Below are 23,154 nucleotides of genomic sequence, written 5' to 3'. Positions count from 1 at the left end.
GTCTGGTGACGCTCCCGAAGGAGATCTCGGACTCGGTTGGAAATCCAACCGACGAATCAGCGTCGTTTCAACTCGATGACGTCAAACAACAGTGCCGTCCAGACACAAACAAACATGGCTGCCCCCACTGCGGTAACTCACGGCCGTATCAATCTGGCTATTAAATCGACGTATGATATTGCACAACTCAGTTCACACGTGTGTGATTATTAAACTTACAGTAGCTGTGTATAGTTGGGGGAGGTCGTCCTCTAACCAATTATCTGAAATGTATTTTTTTGTTTTTCATTTTTATGCAGCATTTTGAGATTTGTGTCAAATATAAAGAGCATATTATTATTATTATTATTATTATTTAGAGAGCTTTAGGGTTAGAGCTATGCCTGACTTATACTTCCAGCCTAATATTTACTACAGTAGCAACACATTTCAGCTCTTTGCGGCAAAGAAAAGTGTGTGTGTGTGTGTGTGTGTGTGTGTGTGCGTGTGCGTGTGCGTGTGTGTGTGTGTGTGTGTGTGTGTGTGTGCGTGTGTGTGTGTGTGTGTGTGTGTGTGCGTGCGTTGCGTGTCTGTGTTTGTGCGTGCGTGCACGTGGTGGGCTCTTAGGCCTTGTCCACACGTATCCGGGTAAACGGATAAACGTAGGTTTTTATATGCGTTTTGGGGGGGGTCGCCCACACGCAAACGCGTTTTTGGTCCATATAAACGCATCTTTTGGAAAACTCCTGCCACAGTGTATTTTTTTTTAACTCCGCCTGTGTGTTCCCGTGTGGACAATGTAAACGGAGTTTTGCATGGGTCTTGCCATTGGTCATATGGACAGAGAGATTTAAAAAAACGTGTCGTATGGACAGAGAGATTTTAAAAAACGAAAACGCTACGTTTATGTAGGTGTGGATGAAGCCTTACTCGTCTGAGATATCGATGTCCAGCTGTTCGGTGGGCGTGGCTCCGGTCCGGTGCAGTTTGGTGATGATCTCGATCAGATGTTCACTACTGAGCAGGAAGTCTCCCTTGGAGGCCGACGCTGAGCCCTGAGGGTTAAGAAAAAGATGTGAAAATGTGCCTCAAATCTTTGAATATATATTATTACAGAGTGATCATTTTAACTCAAATCTTTGCTTGGAGGTCCCTGGCATAATATTACATAATATTTCATGTCAAGGACCCCAAAAGTTATGAGAACCACAGATATAGAAACATGAGGTTTTTCAGAAGAAAAGACGTCAGGCCCATAGGTTATTGTACGACCAATTTCAAAAACAAAAACACAAAATGGATAGAACACACACAAAAAAAAGCCTAAGGCTTGTTTCCATTGTGGTTCATGGACAACTCCTGCAGTCAGAGAAAGGCCATAAAAACAATGCTGGGGACCCATGCAGCGCTGGGGACCCAGAAAATGTGCCTCAAATCCTTGAATATATATATTATTACAGAGTGAACTTTTTAACTCAAATCTTTGCTTGGAGGTCCCTGGCATAATATTACATTATAACTTTTGGGGTCCTTGACATGAAATATTGAGAACCACTGATATACAGTAGAAACATGAGGTTTTTCAGAAGAAAAGACGTCAGGCCTAGGTTATCCCATTTTGACCTGAGATCAGATTAAAAAAAGATTCTTCTACATCCTGACAGTTTTCTGAAAAAGCCATGTTTCTATGTCAATCGTTCTTTCGATTTTTCAAAAATAGCAGACCTATAGGTCTGCTATTTTTGAATAGCTAAAGCATAACATAATGCGAACACCAAAAGGGGTTCCCGCGATTCTAATGCCGTCCGATTCAGAATCGATTCTCATTTCCCAAAAATCTAAATTTTTCTTCGTTTTTGCACAAATGTACCTGTGCATGCAATGCATTATGGCCTGGGTTTCTGCATAGTGCATTTACTACCAGCTAAGCTAAGCCTGCCAATTGTATTTATTTTACACCTATTTTAATACTAATGTATTGTTCTGGTATTGAGTGAGAAGAGATTTTGTAACTTTTGTAACAAATTAGTGCAAGCTAAATAAATGAGACATGTTCTTACTCTTGGATTTAACCTTTGTGTGTTTAAATCATTCAGTTGATAAAACCTTTACAATTATACAAGCTTTTTACTAAATGTACTCTGCTTTCATGCCAGTAGATCATGCTAAAATTCTATTTAATTGTTTTTAATAAAAATTAAAAAACTGCTTTAGAATCGAAAAAATCGAAAAGATCGTTTTTGAATCGAATCGTCACCCCAAGAATCGGAATCGAATCGAATCGTGGGACACCTAAAGATTCGCAGCCCTAGTTCCCGCCCGCACAAAATGGGTCAAACCATTCCTGGTGGTCTGGTCTGGCCTCACCTCTTTGAGCTTGAGGGCGAAGAAGCCGTCACTCTGCGTGCTGACCGAGATGCTGGCCAGGTCAGGCAGAGGAACACTGGACTTCACCTGGCCCGTCTTCTGGTCGGCCAGGACGAAACTGTTCTTGGTCAACAGGAAGATCCGCGTTGCACCCTGGGGGAACCCAACCAGCGGAGAGACCAATCAGTTCAGTGGTTCTCAAGTCACATGGTTTGGTGACATTAAAGTGAGAATTTAATTACTTTTAATACATAAAAATAAAAGATTACCATACCATACCATACCATCTTTATTTCTATAGCACATTTAAATAACAACAAGTTGTACTAAAGTGCTTTACAATAAAATAATACAAATCACAACTTAATTTAAAAACAAACAACATACAGTACACAGTGTCACTTTCAACATCAAAATGCTCATACTATGCTTGGAAAAGCCAAAGAATAAAAATATGTCTTGAGGCGTGATTTAAACACCTGAAGAGTGGGGGCTTGTCTTATGTGCAGAGGCAGCTCATTCCAGAGCTTGGGAGCTGATTAGAAAGAGACCATTATTACTATTATTACCCTTATTATGATGTCATGTCTATGAATTGATTGCATAGAGCTACAAAGTAAATGGAAACATTATTTTGGTGGAATTCCTTTTGGACCGAGTGTTTGACTGTACTCTGTTGCCGTTTATACATTCTGTCTAATAAATTATTCAATCAATCAATCAAAACAGGTCAGATGTATGTTTACACACGCCACAGACATGTCAGATGTATGTTTACACCAGGGGGGCAGTCAGACAGATTTTTTGTGAAGACACTAAGGAAATGAAAGTTCATATAATGGCCTGTTGTGGCGCTGTCATTGGGCTCAAAAAAACCCATAGCCCCATAGAAGTCCATGTATTTGGGCCCAACTTCACCTAGACTGTATTACCGTAATAAACATGGTCATGAATACTTTCTGCTTCCAGTCACTAGTTTAAAGTCTAATTTCTAATAATATTAAATAATATTATTTTTGGAAAATTATGGTCCCATTTATTAAAAAAATGACCATAAAGTCGCGCATGTTCTGAGGGGCGTGGCTACCGTTACAGTCTATGAACGGGATCCCCCACCCACTCGAGTCAAAATAAAAACCAACAAAGAAGAAGGGGGGAAGTCCCGCCTCGTTGTCTGGGCCAGCCAATGGCCAGCTGGACCAAAACGGATCTAGAAAGATGGCGACTTCCAGTGCAAGGACTGACAGGCTTCATTTTACGTTCAGGTTAGACCCGCGGAACGCTTTGTCCATATTTTTTACACACACACACCAGTGACACCACAGACATGTCAGATGTTTGTTTTGGGGCGGCGGTGGATCAGGGGTAGAGTGGCCGGATGGGAACCGCAAGGTTGCCAGTTCGAACCCTGTGGGCTCCCCCAGAGTTAGTGTAGAAGAAGTGTCCTTGCGCAAGACACTGAACCCCTAATTGCTCCTGATGTGCTGGTTGGTGCCTTGCATGGTTTCCGCCGCCAACGGTGTATGACTGTGTGTGTGAATGGGTGAATGTAATGCACAATCTATGTAAAGCGCCTTGGATAAAGTCTGCTATATAAATGCACCATTGATGTTCACACACACCACAGACATGTCTAGATGTATGAGTGTTCATAATGGTCACCTTGCCGTTGGCCCTGTTGATCTTGTTCACCACGTCGGCGAGCAGAACCTTCTCTTCCACGGCGCTGTTCAGTTTCTGGTACTTTGGGTTCTTGCCGATCTCCAAGTAGTCTCCTTTGAAAGGCTGGCACACACTGAGACACACAGAACCACAGCATTAAGACACACACTGAGACACACAGAACCACAGCATTAACCACACGCACACTCACTGAGACACACAGGAGAACAATAGCATCACGCACACACACGGAACCACACAGTGGTTCCTAAGTGTTTAGGTGGAAGCTAAACCTGGTGTGTTACTGTCCAGTATACCTGCTGGGGTAAAGTGCCTTCTTGTCTTTGAAGATCTCACTGGCCTCCAGTTTCTCCTCGTAGACCGCCTTCTTCTCGTTGGTGAACTGACCGCAGTACTTCTTGCACTGTGATGAACATGAGGCAGCAACATTTGATGGTGGTTTTATTTTGCTTCTCCAGACAGACATAGTACAGTCAAAAGGTGCTCTCCCTAACCTGCTGGTAAAAAAAACCATTGGCCTTCCCGGTGTTCACTGACTACCTGTGTGCTCACTTGATTAAATAGATTCAGCTGTGCCCCCAGAACTGCCCATCACCTTCAAAACAAAAGCATTCGCTGTAACAGAAATAATGGCTGTAAACAAACTAATTAAGCAAAACAAACTAAATAATACATGCGTTCAATTATATAGAAAAAATACTGAATTAGCACAAATACTTAATAGCTCCCACAAGTATTATACTGCTTAAACAATGATTTCCCATCTTCATATAGGACTAAACTTTTTTTAATTCTCAAGTTTTTTCATGCCATATGTCAAATTGACATATTGGTTGTTCAGTTTGACCCACCAGTTTTGGAGATATGGCTTATAGAGTAATGTCTTGCAGAAAACAGAGTTGAGAAAACAGACTTGAAAGATTCACTTCTGTGGACTCTAACATTACACCTAGCTACATGTTTGGGCATTTATTTCATATTTACATGTCGATTTCAGCTCTGACACTTATTTCAGACATGCTCTAGTATGTGAAGGGTCTGCCTGTGCTATAAAGTTTTTCTCCTCTGGTGAAAAGCTGGAATTTGCATGATGGCAGTCTCTCAGTGAAATCTGGTCACATAATGGTATGGTGGAAGTGGTTCTTTCATTTAGTCACAGTATGTTATGTTGGACGTACCCTCCAGAGGTGGAAGATCCTCCGGAGCTGTGTGTGCGTGGCGTCCAGGAAGAGGTAGGGTCGGCTGGGCCAGTTCTTGTCTACGGGGGACATGGAGGGTAACGTCTGCTTCAGGCCCAGGAAGTACTTCTGCATCTGCAGGTACAACAAGGACGACGCACTGCATTAAGGTATGTACGGTATGTACGTTAGGGCATGGAGCAACTAGTCCACAAGTACATCCACTAGTCCACCTTGTTGGTACTAGTTGATTAGTTGACAAGAAAAAAAAGGTTATTCTTTTTGGCCTCAGGATCAGGTAGATTATAGTTAAATGTACAAATATTTATTTACAATTTACAATTTACATGTGTCGTCTTTCCCAAGGTTGACAAATAAAATCTGCTACAACGAAAGTCCCTTTGGCAAAACATATCTCCATTTTTACATAGTCATTTAAATCTAGGAAATCCCCACATATAGAAGACATCTTATTAACCAAAATATCCCTTAAATCGTATTTAGAGCAGTAAAACAGAAAGTGAACTTCGTTTTCAATTTCATCTAGATCACATGTTGTACATAATAGGTAGTTAATTAATTAAACAACTACCGGTAGTTGTTTCTCAGAACATTTCACGGTCTTTCTTTTGTTTTGTCTTTTTTATAGCCGACCTAACAAGCTGTGAGCGTCGAGCTTGTCGATTGGCTATTTTTGAATAGTATAAAATATGGTTTAAGTGGTTATAACGATCGTGATGCTGTATTAACTAATTTAGCTTTGGGGACCCCCCTGGAACCAGCTCCAGGACCCCCTGGGTGTCCCCGGACCTCACTGGCGTATTGTCTTAATTTTGGTGTTTGTCCAATGACAGTTTTTTTTTATACGTTTTCAATGTCCAAATCTCTTCTACTTACAATTCTCTGGATGGTGAAGTCGTAGATCTTTTTGCCCGCGTTGGCTCTGAAGAACTTCCTATATTCCCGGCGGACCTGTTATGTAAAAGGACAAACAGAACATTCTGTCAAGTGCCTTGTTGTTGCCCACGGTGGGTCACTGGGTTTGGAACGGGTCAGAACAAGTCAAACAGACCAGTGGACGACAGACAAACAGGACACTAGAAGAACAGACAGACGTCTGGGTTAGTGACAAACATGGACCATGGATGTATTCTATGGAGGGGGGTGAAAAGTAAAATGTCAGCCGTTTCCTTCACACTTCCCCCGATAATGTAATGGCTGAAATGTCAGTGACATACAGTAACAAGGCATAACATGACACGTGAACTTTCAAAACACACAAACGGAGTCAGTTCGAAACAGACGTTTGCACTGGGAGGGAAAGGTGCTGTTCAGTTCTGTTCAGTTCAATGATAGGGTCACACAGTTGTACTGTTAAGAAACGTTCTTAATGTATAATTATTAGAAAATACAACAGAAAAGCACAACAGATCTAACAAACTAGAAAAAGTGCTCCTCGGAGCACAGCCAGGTCATGCAGGTTATTGGGACAGCAATGTTCGGAATTTGCCAATCAAGATGCAATATGAAAACAACAATGGACGAATCTGTAGTTTGTACAGTAGGAGTATTATGGAGAAAGAAAAAGCTAAGTTTGCCCTTCTGGTGGCGCTATAATAGGGCAATGTTAAAAGGGTGATTTGTGTGATGTTTACAACAATAAGGTACAGTATGACATCATGCACACAGTGCAGACATCTTAAAAAAAAACAAAAAACAAGATAACGTGAATGTGATAGAAACAGTTTAACAAAAAATAAATAAAAAAAACGTTACTGAGGGGTTAGTGTCACAGCTCAGCATGCAGACATGACGAGAGAGAGAGAGAGAGAGAGAGACAGAGAGAGAGAGAGAGAGAGACAGAGACAGAGACAGAGACAGAGAGAGAGAGAGAGAGAGAGAGAGAGAGAGAGAGAGAGAGAGAGAGACAGAGAGAGAGAGAGAGAGAGAGAGAGAGAGACAGATCACAGAAAGCCTCTGCCATATCTGGAGGGCTCTGGGGCTTCAGGAACCAAGGAAGAAAAGACAAAAAAAAACATCTGTCACTCAATTATTGTACCAGCTTATCTAAAGCAGGGGGGGATTTATACAGGGCGAGGTTTAACTCTGTAGAACACGGGGAGAGAGATATTGCTCCTGGCCTCATAAGCCTACTGTATACCTACAGTATACACACGTTTGCATCCTCTTCTCCACACGTTGTTGTGACTGTATGACCTATACTTGATCCCCTCGTCTCTTCTCCCAAAACTTCGCCCCATTTTTGCCGATTATGACGCACGCATTTCAGCTACGTTTTGTTAGGGCGGATGTGTTAATCAGTGGCGGAAAAAAGTACTCAAATGTTTAACCATTTAGGCCTGACGTCGAAATAAAAAAAGAACGTTCGCTCTGAAAGAATATAATATTCAAAGATTTGTGCTGCATTTTTACGCCACTCGGTGGCGCGCTATGAGCTTGTAGATCTGCTATTTTTCAATAGCTAAAGCACAACATAATGCTTAAAACACCAAAAGGGGTTCCCGCCCAGAATGGTTCAAGTAAAAATATCAATACTGCAATATAATACGCTGTTGCAAGTAAAAGTTCAGAATGAACTTGGAGTGAGAGTACAAAAGTATTAGCTGAAAAAAAAGGCACCCATTGTGCAGAGTGTATAATGTATACTACTCTTTTGAATAGGCGAAACGTTAAGATCGGCTATTTTCAAATGGCTGAAATGTATACAGGGTTGAAGTGGTTAATGTAGGTTTTTGTAATAATAATCAAAATCTACAAAGAAACGAGTAACAAACATTTTTAAATAAATGTAGCCGAGTAAAAAGTACAATATTTGGAGCCTATAGAATGATGAATTGGAAATACTCAAGTAAACCTCAAAATTGTACAGTACTCGAGTAGATGTACTTTCACTGGTGTTAATGCCATGAAGAAAAGGCATGGGGGGGGGGGGGGTGGTGGGGACAGTGACAGTGAGGATGAGGGTTAGTTAGTGGGGATGGGGGGTATTGGCTAGTTAGTGGCCGAGGTGGGGCGCCCGCACGCAGGGGGTTCTGGAAGGTACCTTGAGTCCCTGCCAGTAGGCCCAAATCACAGCGACCGCGTGCTTACGCCTGGCCTCTTCTTTCAGCCGCTTCAGTTCCCTGCGAGCCTGTCAGGGGGGGGGGGGAGGGAGGGAGGGAGGGGAGGGGAGGCAGGGAGAGAATGAGTAGGAGGCAAAGGAAGGAAGGAGGCAGCTGGTGGGTGGGAGTGTTGCTGGTGGTGAAATGATGTCCATCTTGTTTTGAGTGGTGTTACAGTACACAAACACACACACGCACACAGCAAGACACATGTCCATCGCACGAGCGCACGCACACACAAGCACAAGCACACGCACACATGCGTGTAAACACCAATACATGTAAAAGTAGTAGTACTGGTCCAAATCTTGCATGGGAGAACACTAATGAGATGAATAGTGGACAACTGGACGCTGTGGGGGTCACACGACGATGATGACCCCGTTATCCGTGCAGCATCTGTGTGAGTGAAACAAGGCTTTTCATTGGCTGTCCCAAAAATCTGTGTGAGTGGAGAAAGGCTTTTCGTTGGACGTTCAAACATCTGTGTGAGTGAAACAAGACTTTTCGTTGGACGTTCAAACATCTGTGTGAGTGAAGCAGGACTTTTCGTTGGCTGTCCAACCATCTGTGTGAGTGGAGAAAGGCTTTTCGTTGGACGTTCAAACATCTGTGTGAGTGAAACAAGACTTTTCATTGGACGTTCAAACAGTCCGTCAAACAAGGACCCACACATCACAACACAACACCGCACTCAAAAAAATAAAAATAAAAATAGTAAATAAAAGGTTTTAGTTCAATTCAGCAAGCCAGTTGTAACGTAAACATGCATTAGCCACTCTGAAAGGTCAGAGTGCAGAGGTCAGGCAGCATGCGTAGGAGGCTCTCAGGGATGGAGTTAAAGACAACGCACACCCAAAACACACCGTCCACCTCGTTGTGGCACCGCTTAACGAGGGGGAGGGGGGGGGGGGGGGCTGCCACGGGGCAGAGGAGGGGGGGCACACAGACACCTGAGATACTATTATAGCAACAACACCCCTCCCCCCCAATGGAGGCTCATCTGTAATCCAGTGACATCATGGTGGGAAAAGAGGCTTAATGGTCGTTCCACCAACGCCCCGTCCATGTCTGTCTGTCTGTCTGTCTGTCTGTCTGTCTGTGAAACCCCCAGGCGGTCACACACTCACTACTCGACTCGTAATCAAATATACAGAGTGTCAGACTGGCATGCAGAGTAAAGGATTGGGTGCGATGGGGGGGAGGGGGAGGGTGGCGGGCGGGGGGGTTTGGTCCCAAAGAGCAAGACCCCTGGGTGTTGTTGTGTCTTGTGGTTTGTTTTCTCAAGCATGCAGGACGGAGAACGTGTCATTTATTAAACATTAGACTATGGTGGTAATGGGGTTGGCGGTGTTGTTGTTGAGGGGGGGGAGATGAAGTTATAATGCTGGGGTGTGGGGGGGGAGGGGGGGGGGGTCTGGCTCTGGGGAGAGAGGGAGGGGTTTGATGGAGGCGGTTTCACACGGACGTCGACAAAGGCCTCAAATACCTTGGTGCCCTGCCAGCCGGCCCAAATGACCGACACGGCATGCTTATTCCTGGCCTCCTCCTTCAGCTGACGGAGCTCCCGTCGGGCCTGGTGGTGGTGGTGGGGGTTCGAGGGAGGGGAGGGAGGGGAGGGAGGAGGGGGGGAGTGGGGCGGAGGTTAATTTCAATTTCATTTCATTAACTGTTCCCAGGAGGGTGTTGTTGAGTGGGTGTGTTTAAAAAAAAAAAATAACACGAAGATAAGCTTGCAAATGGGACTACATAAAAGACCATGCTACAGCTGAAAAATACCCCAAAGGCACTCAGTCGGCAAACAGGAACAAATGTACAGTAAAGCACACTGACTGCAGTGGAGCAAAGGGGATATCATTAGTGTTATTATTAGTGTAGTCTGATAACGGCAACGTACTGAAGTTCATTAGAACGGCTAATTATTTCCCTCTGAAATGGACCCTGTGCCGAGGGCTTTGGTCACGCGACGTTACGTACCTTGTCTTGTCATACAATCAGCCGGCAGAAGCTCTTTGATTCTTATCGGGAAGAGGGGGCATTTATTACGTCAGGAGATAAGACGATGAGTAACAATTACCAAGGACGTGCTTAACGTGACTCTAAAAGCTTGGAAGCTAACAGAGATAATGCCTTTTATCTAGTCCTCCTCTATCAGGGGAAGGTATTATGGTCTGACTGCACTGGAGAGACCATCGGCCCATGAGTAAGGCTATGGAACCAGAGCTACATCCCTACCTGCTTTCTCTGCACCATTTAAGGCCGTTTCCAAAATGTTAAAATGTGAAAGACCAATGTTATTATGAAGAAAACAAGATGTTAAGACCGCTAAAACAAAAAAAAACAAAAAAAGCGTTGCTTTTGGCTTCTGAATGTAGCTCTTTTAACATGTAATGTCTATGGAGTGACGTCACGTCAACACCACTAGGTCTGGAAGGGGGACACACGCTGTGAGATAGGCCTATCAGAGTCCAGACTCCATTCGCGTAAATGGAAATGCGATATCAAGGGGAGTGGTTGTTACCAAGGGCAGTGTACATTTTTTTTCACAATACTTTTTTGATTTAGTCTTAAGTCTTTTGAATAACGCACCATTTAGTCTTCTGAAAAACCTTAGTTAACTTTAGCCTTTATATAGTCTTAGTCAACAAAATTAATAAAATAAGTTCTACAAGCTCAAGACGCTGCGTTTCGAGATTTGCAGATCTGCCATTTATTGATGCTTTTGTGTGATGAAGAAGAACGTTTATTTACCAGAACATTTAAAAATAAAAACACATACGGTAATTAAAATATGAAGATAAGAGGGGTTTTAACCAATTCTGACCTGAGATCAGATTCATACGAGGTTTCCACTGGACACACACTGGTCTGATTAACCCATTCTGACCTGAGATCAGATTCTAAAAAAATGTCAGTCGTTCTTCGATTTTTCAAAAATAGCAGACCTACAAGCTCGTAGCGCGCCACTCGGTGGCGCGCTACGAGCTTGTAGGTCTGCTATTTTTCAATAGCTAAAGCATAACATGATGCTAGCACCAAAATGTGTTCCCGTTCAGAATGGGTTAATTAAACTCTAGTGGTCAGTTTCCAGGTGGGACAATGAGATGAGATGTTCGGGAGGGGAGGGGACAGGACAGGGACAAGTTGGGATGATGGTGAGGGGGCTAGCCGGGGGGGTTGAAATACCTTGGTCCCCTGCCAGAACGCCCAAATAACTGTCACCGCGTGTTTATTCCGCATCTCCTGCTTTAGACGTCTCAGCTCCATCCGAGCCTGGCAGCAGGTAGTGGAGGAGGAGGAGGAGGTGGAAGTTAAAATATGAAAAGATGAGGTTTTCTTTTCTTTTTTTGAAGACCAGTGTTGTTTTTGGCAGCAGATTTTGATTTTAGTTTTTAGTCATTAGTCTCTTGAATAGTTTTCATTTAGTTTTAGTCACATTTTAGTCACCTGGAATGTTTTAGTGTTAGTCTATAGTTTTAGTCGACTAATTGTCATAAGATTTACAGTTGATTTAGTCGACTGAAATGTATTTTGGCGGGCCTTGATGCCGTCGTAATGACGTAATGTTTTTACACCTGCTGTTTTTACACATAGCTGATCTACAAGCTCACAACGTGTCGCAGCGCGACGCGTTGTGAGCTTGTAGATCAGCTATTTTCAGCATGCAACCAAGTGTAAGTGTAGTCCCTTCCTAACATTTTTGTCTAGTTTTTATCTGTTGACGAAATTGCCAATACATTTAGTCTTGGTTTTAGTCGTCATAGCTTAGTTTTCATTTAGTTTCCATTTAGTTTTCGTCAGTGAAAAAAAGGTAGTCGACGAACATTTTTCGTCTTAGTTTTAGTGGACGAAATCAACACTGCGACAGACTATGGCGCTATGCCCTTCTGGTGAGCTTACAGCATCTACCCTGACGACAGAAAGGCAGCCCCTGAGGCAGGAAGACAAAGTGCTGCCATGTGTGCTGTGATGTGGTCGTGATCACATGGATGCTGCCTAAACCCCCCTCGGTGTGTTCGGTGGACAGTTCTTGGTTCTCACAGCCAGGGCGAGGGGCGTGCCCATTTCGTCGACTAAAACTAAGAAGAAAAATCACACCCGTGTGAGTCGAGGAGGCGCGCTTCATCATCATGACGTAAAGTAGACACTATAATGTCTATTTGCTGCTCAGACACTATGACGTGAAATTATCCATTCATTGTTTAAATTTAATGTTTGTTTAAGACAAAGTTTGTGGGCGGTAACTAAAAGCTGTATATAGGGGAGTTACACTGTTATTTTGTAAAGCTATGAGTTAACACATTTTGAGCCCAAGACGTCCACAGACATCCTGGGAATTACCGCTATGCAAAGACGTCTGTGGACGTCTAGGCAAAAACAAACAAAACAAAAACGTTTTGTTTTATAAAAAAAGGATAATGTAAAAAAAAAAAAAAAAGTAAAAAGTGGGCACCCTGGGTCACTACTTTGAAAGTGTTGTGTGGGCACACAATGTGTTTTTAACAAAACAGACCATAGAGTACGTTAGTAGGTCAAAACCTCCAAAATAAAAGCCCAAAATGCCACCTACTGTATATAGAGCAACAACAATCACACAGAATGAATATAAAATAAAACCCAGATGGAGGGACATATCGGACAGAGCAGTGGAGGACAGACACCATAGGGGAAGGAAGGGTGGGGACGGGACAGGGGACATCGATGGGTTTTAAACTCTATAGTGGTCAGTTTCCAGGTGGGACAATGAGATGGGATGTTCGGGAGGGAGGACAGGGGAGGACAGGGACAAGTTGGCATGATGGGGGACGGACACACGATGATGGTGAGGGGGCTTAGCCGGGGGGGGGGGGGGGGTTGAAATACCTTGGTCCCCTGCCAGTACGCCCAAATAACTGTCACCGCGTGTTTATTCCGCATCTCCTGCTTTAGACGTCTCAGCTCCATCCGAGCCTGGCAGCAGGTTGTGTAGGAGGAGGAGGAGGTGATTAGGAGGAGGGAACAAACAACAGAGCAGAAGAGGCAGATGAAAGCAGAAGGAGAGAGAGAAATAAATGGAGAGATTTGCAGCAGTTTGTGTGTGTGATGATCAGCCACAGTGGGGAGAGGATTATAGAGGAGAGAAAATGACAGTGATAATGTCGGGCGAAAAGGTTTGTGTCGAGAAACGGACACTTTCTCATCATGACACCGAGCGCGTTGCGATGCTGCCTCAGTCGTAATATCGGAGCACTGGAGTGAAAAGCATTAATGTTGATACAAAATTACATTAAAACAAGTGTTGTGTGAGTTGTATTTCAAGTAGAGTATAGTTGGTTGGAATACTGCAAAAAAGTCTGGATGAGTCACTGGAAGATGTAGCAAAGACATGAATTCGAACCCTAGATAGATACGGAGTCCCCCAGCACAATGGCAACACGTTGCCACACATTGTGGGCTTGTAGATCTGCTAATGTTCCAGCCCCACATAAGCCCTAACATCCATAATTCTAGTGAAAACCTTCACTTTAAAATGGCGGATGGACGAGGCCAAAACGCGCCATTTGCGACACGCTTTGAGCTTGTCGACCCGCTACCTTCGTTATGTAACGTAGAGACGAAAACAGAAAGGTTACTAGTACAAAGCCCTGAGGGACTCCACTCAACAACATATGGTTAAGCCGACTAAATGTCTTCTAAATCTCTGAAAACCTCTGTTTGACTCATGTTGCTACGTATATGCGTGGTTCACACACTTTTGTCACGTCCACGACCGCCACAGTTACATGAATTTGGCCGAGGACAGGACCCGCATCTTAACACCCGGTTACGGATATTTGGCTCTTCAAAATAAGGATTGCAAGCGGAAAAAACCTTGGGCAATGTGCGATAAATAGATGAATTAATCCTGACCCTCATTGTGTTATATTTTTATATTATGGTTCCGTGCATATGGTTCCATGGTGCTCTGTGTGGGTACCTGGGTTCCGTGCCAGTAGGCTGCGATGGTGGTGACCGCCTCCTTGCACCTCTTCTGGTACTTCAGTTCCCTGAGGATCTTGCGGGCCTGGTGAGGGTTTTCAAAAATGATGAACACGTTGTCAGTGGTGCAAAGTAACTAAGTAATCAACTACTGTACTTCTACTTGGTATTGTTTTTTTCTTTAATTGAGTATTTTCCATTTTGAATACCTTTACTTCTACTCCACTACATCTCAGAGGCAAATATTGTACTTTGTAATATTGTTTTTGAGCGGTGCCTCCACTCCATTACGCAGCTATGTACAGTACTCCGTCTGTCTCTGTGTCCGAGCACGGAGCGCTGCAACACGGTAACTCTGTCATTCCTCGGACCGTTCCGGCAGCGGGAAGGCTTACCGGAGGCACATTTTCACGGTTTAAAAAAATAGCAGACCTACAAGATCGTAGCGCGCCACTCGGTGGCGCGCTATGAGCTTGTAGATCTGTTATTTTTCAATAGCTTTTTCAAGGGGTTAAAATAATAGCAATCTTTGCAGATTTACCTTCCATCCTCTGGTGAACGACTGCACCCTGATGGTTGCACTCTTGATCTTCTGATATTTCTTTTGTTGCTGTTGAGGAAAAAAAATGATGAAACAAAAGTTCAACTACAAATCAAATTCATGGAGAATTGATGATATACTGTAGCAGCAATATAGGAGACCAAGGAAAAACTATATACTGTATATATAAAAATATATAAACTCCACAACAACTCTTACAGTGTTAATGATGATCCTACTGATGGTTCAAAGATAGATTCTCTTGTTAAGATTGGTATAACTGAATTGGGATAACTTCACACATTGGATTATTGTCTCAGGATGGAGACAAAAACAAAGAAATACAAAATAAATACAATAAAGTGGGGAAAGCTTTCGCTCAGAATAGACAGTATGCACATGCATGATTTTCCCATCAGGACACGCCCCCCCCCTCATCTAGACTGAGTGGCACAACATTGAGCAGCATGTTGGAGTGTTGGAGTTTGGAAGCGCTCGTTGGAAATCACTCAACCGTCCTGCCGTACCACCTGTTTCTAAATGTTACATAATGCAGGAGGCAGCAAAATGTTGTGTTATTGAAAACAAGCACTTCCAAACTCTGACACTTATAATCAAAAAATAATCAAATGCAGGGCATTTGTTGACAGAAAGTAGCTCATAACGTTTCTATGGTGGATTTTTATGAAACAAAAACGTTGCAGATAGAAAGAGGATAATTCAAGCTTTTCGTACAGCTGCAATGTTGGTGAGTTTAACATTTTTTAATGCAATCAAGACAGGACCTCTATAATAGCCAATCGACTTGTCGATGGTCTATTTTCTGCGATAGCTCTCCCCACAATAATATGGATGCTGGGGTTTAAGTGAGGCTAGAGAGTAGAAATGCACTTTTTAACCCATTTAGGCCTGACGTCGAAATAAAAAAAAAGTCTTCTAAATTCTGACCGTTTTCTGAAATTCCTATGTTTCTGTATCAGTGGTGCTCAATATTTCATGTCAAGGACCCCAAAAATGATCTGTAATTGGCCTCCGACCCCCATCTGAAAATATGTTGTTCCAGGGTCCCCCCAGAAGCAAAGATTTGAGTTAAAAACGTTTGTTTTTAAATCCAAATTTGTGCCACATTTTTACGCTTTTTCAAAAGTAGCAGACCTACAAGCTCGTAGCGCCACTCGGTGGCGCGCTATGAGCTTGTAGATCTGCTATTTTTCAATAGCTAAATTAGGCCTATAACATAATGTTTAAACCCCAAAATGGGTTAAAAAAGGTATTTTCTGTGTTCTCACCGCGTAGCGCCGGTACCACGCCGCCACCACCACCTGGCTCCTCTTCAGCAGCAGGAAGTGGGTGCGACACTTCCAGCCGCGGTAGATCTTCTGGATGAGCGTGGCCAAGTCCTCCAGACACTGCCTCCTCCTCTCCTCCAGGAAGAAGAGCTGGGGACGGGACATAAATTAACACCGTCACACAGCATCATTTGAATCCTGAAAAGTAATAGTTTTGGACACACAAGGTTTTCTACCCAACTAGAGACCATGACGATAAAGGGCCTGAGGGGGGCACTACTGTGCATCTGCCCAAACACATGCCGGCTATAGTTCCCAGCTTTACTCTCAGGTGATGTGAGGATATAACCTGGAGGTCTAGTAACTCAACCTAGACTCACACACATAATGAGCTGTGTGTGTGTGTGTGTGTGTGTGTGTGTGTGTGTGTGTGTGTGTGTGTGTGTGTGTGTGTGTGTGTGTGTGTTTTGTGACCAAATGTCCCCACAAGTATAGCAGAACTTGAGAAATGGAAGTCAATGGGATCATTTCCCTACTAGTCCTCACACGAAACATAATGGTTTAAAAATATATATTTTTAGATCTACAAAAAAATATTCAGGTTGTGTTTAGGGTTATGATTAAGGCGTTTAGAGGTTAGGTTTAGGGGTTTAATACTTAAGACTAACTTATTTTAAAAGTAGTGATGCATCGATATGTGTGTGTGTGTGTGTGTGTGTGTGTGTGTGTGTGTGTGTGTGTGTACGTGCACGAGCGTGGGCACACAGCTGGAGAGACGAGGGACAGAGATAAGGCCCATGCTATATCTTTATCTTGTAATATAAGATAAAGATAAAGCATGGGCCTTATCTCTGTATTATAGAGACATCAGTCATGGGTGGAAATCCCCATCATCACGGTTTTGAGATCGTGTTGTTACAAGTCTTGTTTGGTCTCTTGGGGCTGCCTGACTGACTTACTGCCTCCCTGCCTCCCTGCTCGCCTGTCTCCCTGCCTGTCTCCCTGCCTGCCTCCCTGCCTCCCTGCTCGCCTGTCTCCCTGCCTGCCTCCCTGCTCGCCTGTCTCCCTGCCTGTCTCCCTGCCTCCCTGCTCGCCTGGGTGCAGTACTTTAGTTCGACTAGTCATTGGTCCTAAAAACGACAACCCACCTCAAACCCTATAACCTTAACCATAACCGCAAGCACGGGAGCTGACGCTATAGTCCGAGATGCGTCGGGCATGTCGGACTAATGCTCCGTCGGATTTACATGCGGTCTGATTGATTGATTGATTGAAATATGTATTAACAGTTTGCAGAATTACAGTACATTTCAAGCACAAACTCAATAGAAAGACTGTTAACTGTGAGTGGACGACCCAATTAAGCATTACACTTGTTTACAACAGGGTCCACCTTGTTCAATTTCATCACCCCCTGCCTGCCTGCTGGGGGTGTGATCCAGTGATCCAGTGCATCTACATGCGGTCCCCTGCCTGCCTGCTGGGGGTGTGATCCAGTGCTGCCGGGTTTTAAAAGCTCCCGTACGAGTGTTACATAAAATGTTGGTTTCCCAGGCTGGCTGCTGGGCCGAAGTGGCTGAGTGGAAACATGTGTTCACAGAATGTTACTTACAGGCTAATTGCTGGAGAGAGAGAGAGGGGGGGGGGGGGGGGGGGGGGAGGGGAGGGGGTCTGCAGTGAGAGACCCCCTTCCTGCCACTGATCGCTCTTAACAACTAAAACCCCCTCGACTTAGTAGTAAAAATGGTCCTCGGTTGCAACCGTTTCAAAAAGCTACCAAGGTACACGTTCCCTACGTGCGTATACCTGTGTGTGTGTGTGTGTGTGTGTGTGTGTGTGTGTGTGTGTGTGTGTGTGTGTGTGTGTGTGTGTATACCCGTGTGTGCGTGTATATATAAAAATAACTATTTCCAACAGCATTTTAGGAGAGAGAGAGAGACACAGACAGACAGACAGACAGACAGACAGACAGACAGACAGACAGACAGACAGACCTACCGTTCTGGGGTTCCTGATGAAGATCTTGCAGCGCCCGTAGGCAAACTCCTCCGCTGGAACCTGGAGGTCTGCCATCAGCACCTCCACTCCCTCCCTGAAGGGTCAAAGAGGTCACGGTTACAACTCAAAACGCAGTCATCACAAGCCGGGACGTCGACAACAGGGAGGACAATGGACAACAGATCAATGGTGTTGTACAGACGAGGGCAGGGTGCACCACATTCTAGGGGTTATTTGGAGTTGAAACAAAGAGGGAAAGCCGTCGAGAATAGATAAACACACACACATCAAGAATAGAACACACAGGTGTTGGGCTGATGGTTGAGGGGAGGGGATGAGTCTGGTGAATCAACCACATCGTTGACGTTGAGTGGAATATGCCTAATGCCTAACCCTTTTCAGGATTTAAAATTAAAACAATTGCAAAAGTAGCAGATCTACAAGCTCAATGTGCTACTTTTGATACTTATTTGTACGTGACGCTTCACTATAGGCATTAAATCACTATATATATATATATATATATATATATATGAGAGAGAGAGAGAGAGAGAGAGAGAGAGAGATATAAGAGGTTTCTGCCGACAACAACAAAGTGTTTGTTTTAAGCATCAGATAAGAGTTCTCAGCGCCGTGAATGAAACATGAGAGTCAGACAGTCTGATACGAGACAGCAGGACCGATAAGGAAGGAAGAGATGAGATGCTACGACATGCACAGGAGCTGCAGAGAGACCTCTGATAATCTGGTGATGTCTGGTGGTTTTGCCTGAAATAGAATGCTGCCAAGATTCTTGCAAAGACGTGTTTTTGTATATCGTGCGAGTTGTGCGTGTACAGTACGTGTACGTGAGCAACCATGCCTACGTCGCTGTGGGCGATAGCACGCCCTGTGGGCGAAAACATTAGATTAACCCATTCTGACCTGAGATCAGATTCTAAAAATGTCTGTTTGAAAATGACAGTTTTCTGAAAAAGCTATGTTTCTATGTCAGTCGATTTTTCAAAAATAGCAGACCTACAAGCTCGTAGCGTGCCACTCGGTGGCACGCTATGAGCTTGTAGATCTGCTATTTTAACACCAAAAGGGGTTCCCACCTAAAATGGGTTAATGAGGCAGAGCTTAAGCCTAAGCAGTCATGTCCATAATATATATATATTTTTGCATTTCAACTGTAAAGGCGTGTTGGTGGCGCTCCAGTTCCCTGTAGCACCCGAGCATAGAGAGTATGTGCGTGACATCATTGAACTTATGCGGGAACGCCCACTGAGTGGCAAAAAACTACTTTCTGGCCTTGACAGCCCATTTACATCCAAACAGAAAAGTCCTGTCTGATTGCATTAAAACAATGTTAAACTCACCAACATTGCAGCTGTACGAAAAGCTTGAATTATCCTCTTTCTATCGGCAAAGTTTTTGTTTCATAAAAATCCACCATAGAAACGTTATGAGCTACTTTCTTTCTGTCAAGAAATGCCCTGCATTTTCAGAGTGTCAGAGTTTGGAAGTGCTTGTTTTCAATAACACAACATTTTGCTGCCTCCTGCATCATGTGACATTTAGAAACAGGTGGTACGGCAGGACGGTTGAGTGATTTACAACGAGCGCTTCTAAACTCCAACACTCCAACATGCTGCTCAATGTTTTGCCACTCAGTCTAGATGAGGGGGGCGTGTCCTGATGGGAAAATCATGCATGTGCATACTCTCTATTGCGATTCATTGCTGCCGGTGTATGCTTGCATGATCTGACCGTCGCGTCAGACAACAACGTGGTCGTTTTACGACTCGACGTTGAATCGCTATACCCGCAAACCTGGGCGTTCTGATTGGAGGCTTGTCGGAGGTCTCACCTGGCGGGTCCTCTCCAGTGGGGCCAGGTCTGTTTGCAGAGCATCTTGTAGCGCTCCAGGCAGGGCTCGTAGAGCTGGCGGAAGGCGTAGCCCGCCCGCCGCACCCTCACGTTCTCCATCAGGCCCAGGTAACGCACCTGGTGGCACACCAGGGAGTCTGTGAAGATGTGGGCCGCCTTCTTGTCGTTGGGCTTGATGCACCTATACGGGTCAGAAGGAGTGACGTTAACCCATTTAAGCCCGACTTAAAAAGGTATTTTTAAAATGTATTTTTTTCTGAAAAACCTCATGTTTCTATATCAGTGGTGCTCAATATTTCATGTCAAGGACCCCAAAAAATATATGTAATATGCCTCCGACCCCCATCTGAAAAATTATGTTGTTCCAGGGACCACCTCCCAGAAGCAAAGATTTGAGTTAAAAAAGTTCACTCGGAAAGAAAATATATTCAAAGATTTGCACCACACTTTCACGATATTTCAAAAATAGCAGACCTACAAGCTCGTAGCTATTAGTAGTTCTGCTATTTTTCAATAGCTAAAGTATAACATAATCCTTAAAAACACCAAAAAGGGGTTCATCCGCCGTCCAGAACGTAACCAGAACCAACCTGATGTAGTTGGGGTTCTTGGTCTGCAGGTTCCTCATCAGAACGCCCACGGAGGCCTTGAACTGGGAGCCGGCGGTGGGCGGCCTCTTCAGGTTGACCTTGGCCGGGTTGCCTTCGGGGAACAGCAGCTTGATGAGGCTGTGGTTGGCCTTGTACATGGCCTGGGAGAGGTCGCGGTACAGCAGGTCGTTGTTCTTGTCCATGAAGCCCTCCACGCGGTACAGCACCTGGTGTTCGGCAAAACAAAACCCATGGAAAACCAGTTGAGTTATCCCATTAAGACCATTTAAGGATGTACTTGCTCCAATCAACCTATCACAGAAAAATAAGAGTTGTCAGGACTATCATGACATACATGTCCTTTACAAACATATGTAAACTTTTGATCACAACTGTATGTGACCAGATTTGACTGAGATAAGTTACAATGACAACATGAGTTAATAGCACAGGCTGACTCTTTACATACTAGAGTCATACATGTCTGAAATAAGTGTCAGAGCTGAAATCGATCAATGTAAATATGAAATAAATACTTAAACATGTAGCTAGGTGTAATGTTAGAGACCACAGAAGTGAACCTTTCAAGCCTGTTTTCTCAACTCGCTGTTTCTCTGCAAGACATTATACTCTATAAGCCATATCTCCAAAACTGGTGGGTCAAACTGAACAACCAATATGTCAATTTGAAGCTATGATTCCCTGCTTTCATATGACATGACAAAAAAACGAAAATTCAAAACAAATCCAATGGCAGTCCCTCAGTCAAATGTAGTCACATATTTTGTTAACATCTATCAATGGAGGCATGTACTGTCTGTGTACCTTTTTTGTGCAGTCTGTGTTTTTATTTCTTTACTGCACAGCTGCCCCCCTTTGCCAACTTGTAGACTTTTGTACTGTTCTTTATGAACTTTTAATCTTTTTTAAATCAATGACCTCTTCCTACAGGAAAGGATTCCAAATAAGCCAGCTGGTTTCTTCCCTTCCTTGCATTGTATTTTTGTTCTTTGATAATGTTAGTCTATTTTTTGTACTACATGCTAAATAAATAAACCTAAACCTAAACCTACCTTGCCGGCGTAGCTATAGGTGTAATGTTAGAGACCACAGAAGTGAACCTTTCAAGCCTGTTTTCTCAACTCGCTGTTTCTCTGCAAGACATTATACTCTATAAGCCATATCTCCAAAACTGGTGGGTCAAACTGAACAACCAATATGTCAATTTGAAGCTATGATTCCCTGCTTTCATATGACATACAGTATATATATCTATCTATGGAGGCCTGTACTGTATATATACCGTACCTTGCCGGCGTAGTGCTGGATGCGGAAGCAGTTGTGCGGGAGGCTCTGGTCGGTGATGAACTTGGAGTTCCGTCCGAGGCGGCTCTCAAAGTGCTGGTGCTCTGCACACACCGTGTTCAGCTTGTCCAGGAAGGTGTCGTCGGTCACGGTACCGGGCCTCAGGCACTCCTCGTCCAGCATGGCCATGATGCCGTTCTGGTTCTGGAGGGTTAGGGGGGACATTTTAACACATTTAGACCTGGTGACGGTACCGGGCCTCAGGCACTCCTCGTCCAGCATGGCCATGATGCCGTTCTGGTTCTGGAGGGTTAGGGGGGACATTTTAACACATTTAGACCTGGTGACGGTACCGGGCCTCAGGCACTCCTCGTCCAGCATGGCCATGATGCCGTTCTGGTTCTGGAGGGTTAGGGGGGACATTTTAACACATTTAGACCTGGTGACGGTACCGGGCCTCAGGCACTCCTCGTCCAGCATGGCCATGATGCCGTTCTGGTTCTGGAGGGTTAGGGGGGCATTTTAACACATTTAGACCTGGTCACGGTACCGGGCCTCAGGCACTCCTCGTCCAGCATGGCCATGATGCCGTTCTGGTTCTGAAGGGTTAGGGAGGGGGGCATTTTAACACATTTAGACCTGGTCACGGTACCGGGCCTCAGGCACTCCTCGTCCAGCATGGCCATGATGCCGTTCTGGTTCTGGAGGGTTAGGGGTAACCTGACTCTGCCAGCTGGGGGCGGTATTGGGTAACCATGTTCCCCAACACCGCAACCATCTGGGATCTCTCAGGGAGTTGAGCTAACACCGAACAGCTCCTGTACCGAACCAATCAGCGTGAGCTAAGGGCGGGATATGTGCGAAACCGGATGTGAAGCTATATAGACACGTCAATATGATTGGTTGTGTTTGCACGCCCACACGGTGATAGACAGACGGTCCCATCCAATCATCTACCAAGTATCTTGAAAATAATAAACAGCCCCGTCATCGAATTGCCTCCCGAGGTCCCAGATCCCAATAAGCTGTGAAACAAACTTGTGTAGCAAGCTTCTTGGATCTGGCAGCGTCAGGTTAGGTTAGGGGGGCATTTTAACACATTTAGACCTGAAGAATGTCTGTTTCTATGTCAGCCCACAGAATTATCTCTATTGGGCCACGGACCCACATCTCAAAATATGTAGTTCCAGGGACCCCCCCCCCCCCCAAGCCAATATCTTAGTTAAAAATGTTCGCTCTGAAATATATATTCAAAGATTTACACCACATTTT

General features: G+C 44.3%; 2 protein-coding genes across 5 annotated transcripts in view; one reads left to right on the top strand and one right to left on the bottom strand.

Annotated features, from left to right (window-relative positions):
* LOC308331078 (frizzled-7-like) overlaps positions 1 to 23,154 on the top strand; it is a 456,379-nt gene that overhangs the window by 271,238 nt on the left and 161,987 nt on the right. The window lies entirely within an intron of this gene.
* The window catches only part of myo1b (myosin IB), a 51,948-nt gene that overhangs the window by 3,776 nt on the left and 25,018 nt on the right, over positions 1 to 23,154 (bottom strand). Inside the window, exons 10-26 of one of the 4 annotated variants that reach the window (XM_080786216.1) lie at positions 21,886 to 22,086; positions 20,578 to 20,804; positions 19,968 to 20,168; positions 18,116 to 18,209; positions 16,118 to 16,267; positions 14,829 to 14,897; positions 14,286 to 14,372; positions 13,193 to 13,279; positions 11,516 to 11,602; positions 9,819 to 9,905; positions 8,272 to 8,358; positions 6,105 to 6,179; positions 5,208 to 5,342; positions 4,326 to 4,432; positions 4,009 to 4,141; positions 2,347 to 2,499; positions 910 to 1,034 (exon numbers count right to left, since the gene is read on the bottom strand). In XM_080786216.1, the coding sequence (XP_080642342.1) occupies positions 910 to 1,034; positions 2,347 to 2,499; positions 4,009 to 4,141; positions 4,326 to 4,432; positions 5,208 to 5,342; positions 6,105 to 6,179; positions 8,272 to 8,358; positions 9,819 to 9,905; positions 11,516 to 11,602; positions 13,193 to 13,279; positions 14,286 to 14,372; positions 14,829 to 14,897; positions 16,118 to 16,267; positions 18,116 to 18,209; positions 19,968 to 20,168; positions 20,578 to 20,804; positions 21,886 to 22,086 (2,105 nt within the window). The remainder of the gene's footprint in view (positions 1 to 909; positions 1,035 to 2,346; positions 2,500 to 4,008; positions 4,142 to 4,325; positions 4,433 to 5,207; positions 5,343 to 6,104; positions 6,180 to 8,271; positions 8,359 to 9,818; positions 9,906 to 11,515; positions 11,603 to 13,192; positions 13,280 to 14,285; positions 14,373 to 14,828; positions 14,898 to 16,117; positions 16,268 to 18,115; positions 18,210 to 19,967; positions 20,169 to 20,577; positions 20,805 to 21,885; positions 22,087 to 23,154) is intronic. The other 3 variants (XM_080786217.1, XM_080786218.1, XM_080786219.1) reach the window with 3 other exon arrangements.

This window comes from Protomyctophum bolini (genome assembly GCF_963924005.1).
Source record: "Protomyctophum bolini genome assembly, chromosome: 16".
Taxonomy (NCBI): domain Eukaryota; kingdom Metazoa; phylum Chordata; class Actinopteri; order Myctophiformes; family Myctophidae; genus Protomyctophum; species Protomyctophum bolini.
Note: the sequence above shows the minus strand (reverse complement) of the source record. Positions and strands in the feature narration are given on the sequence as shown.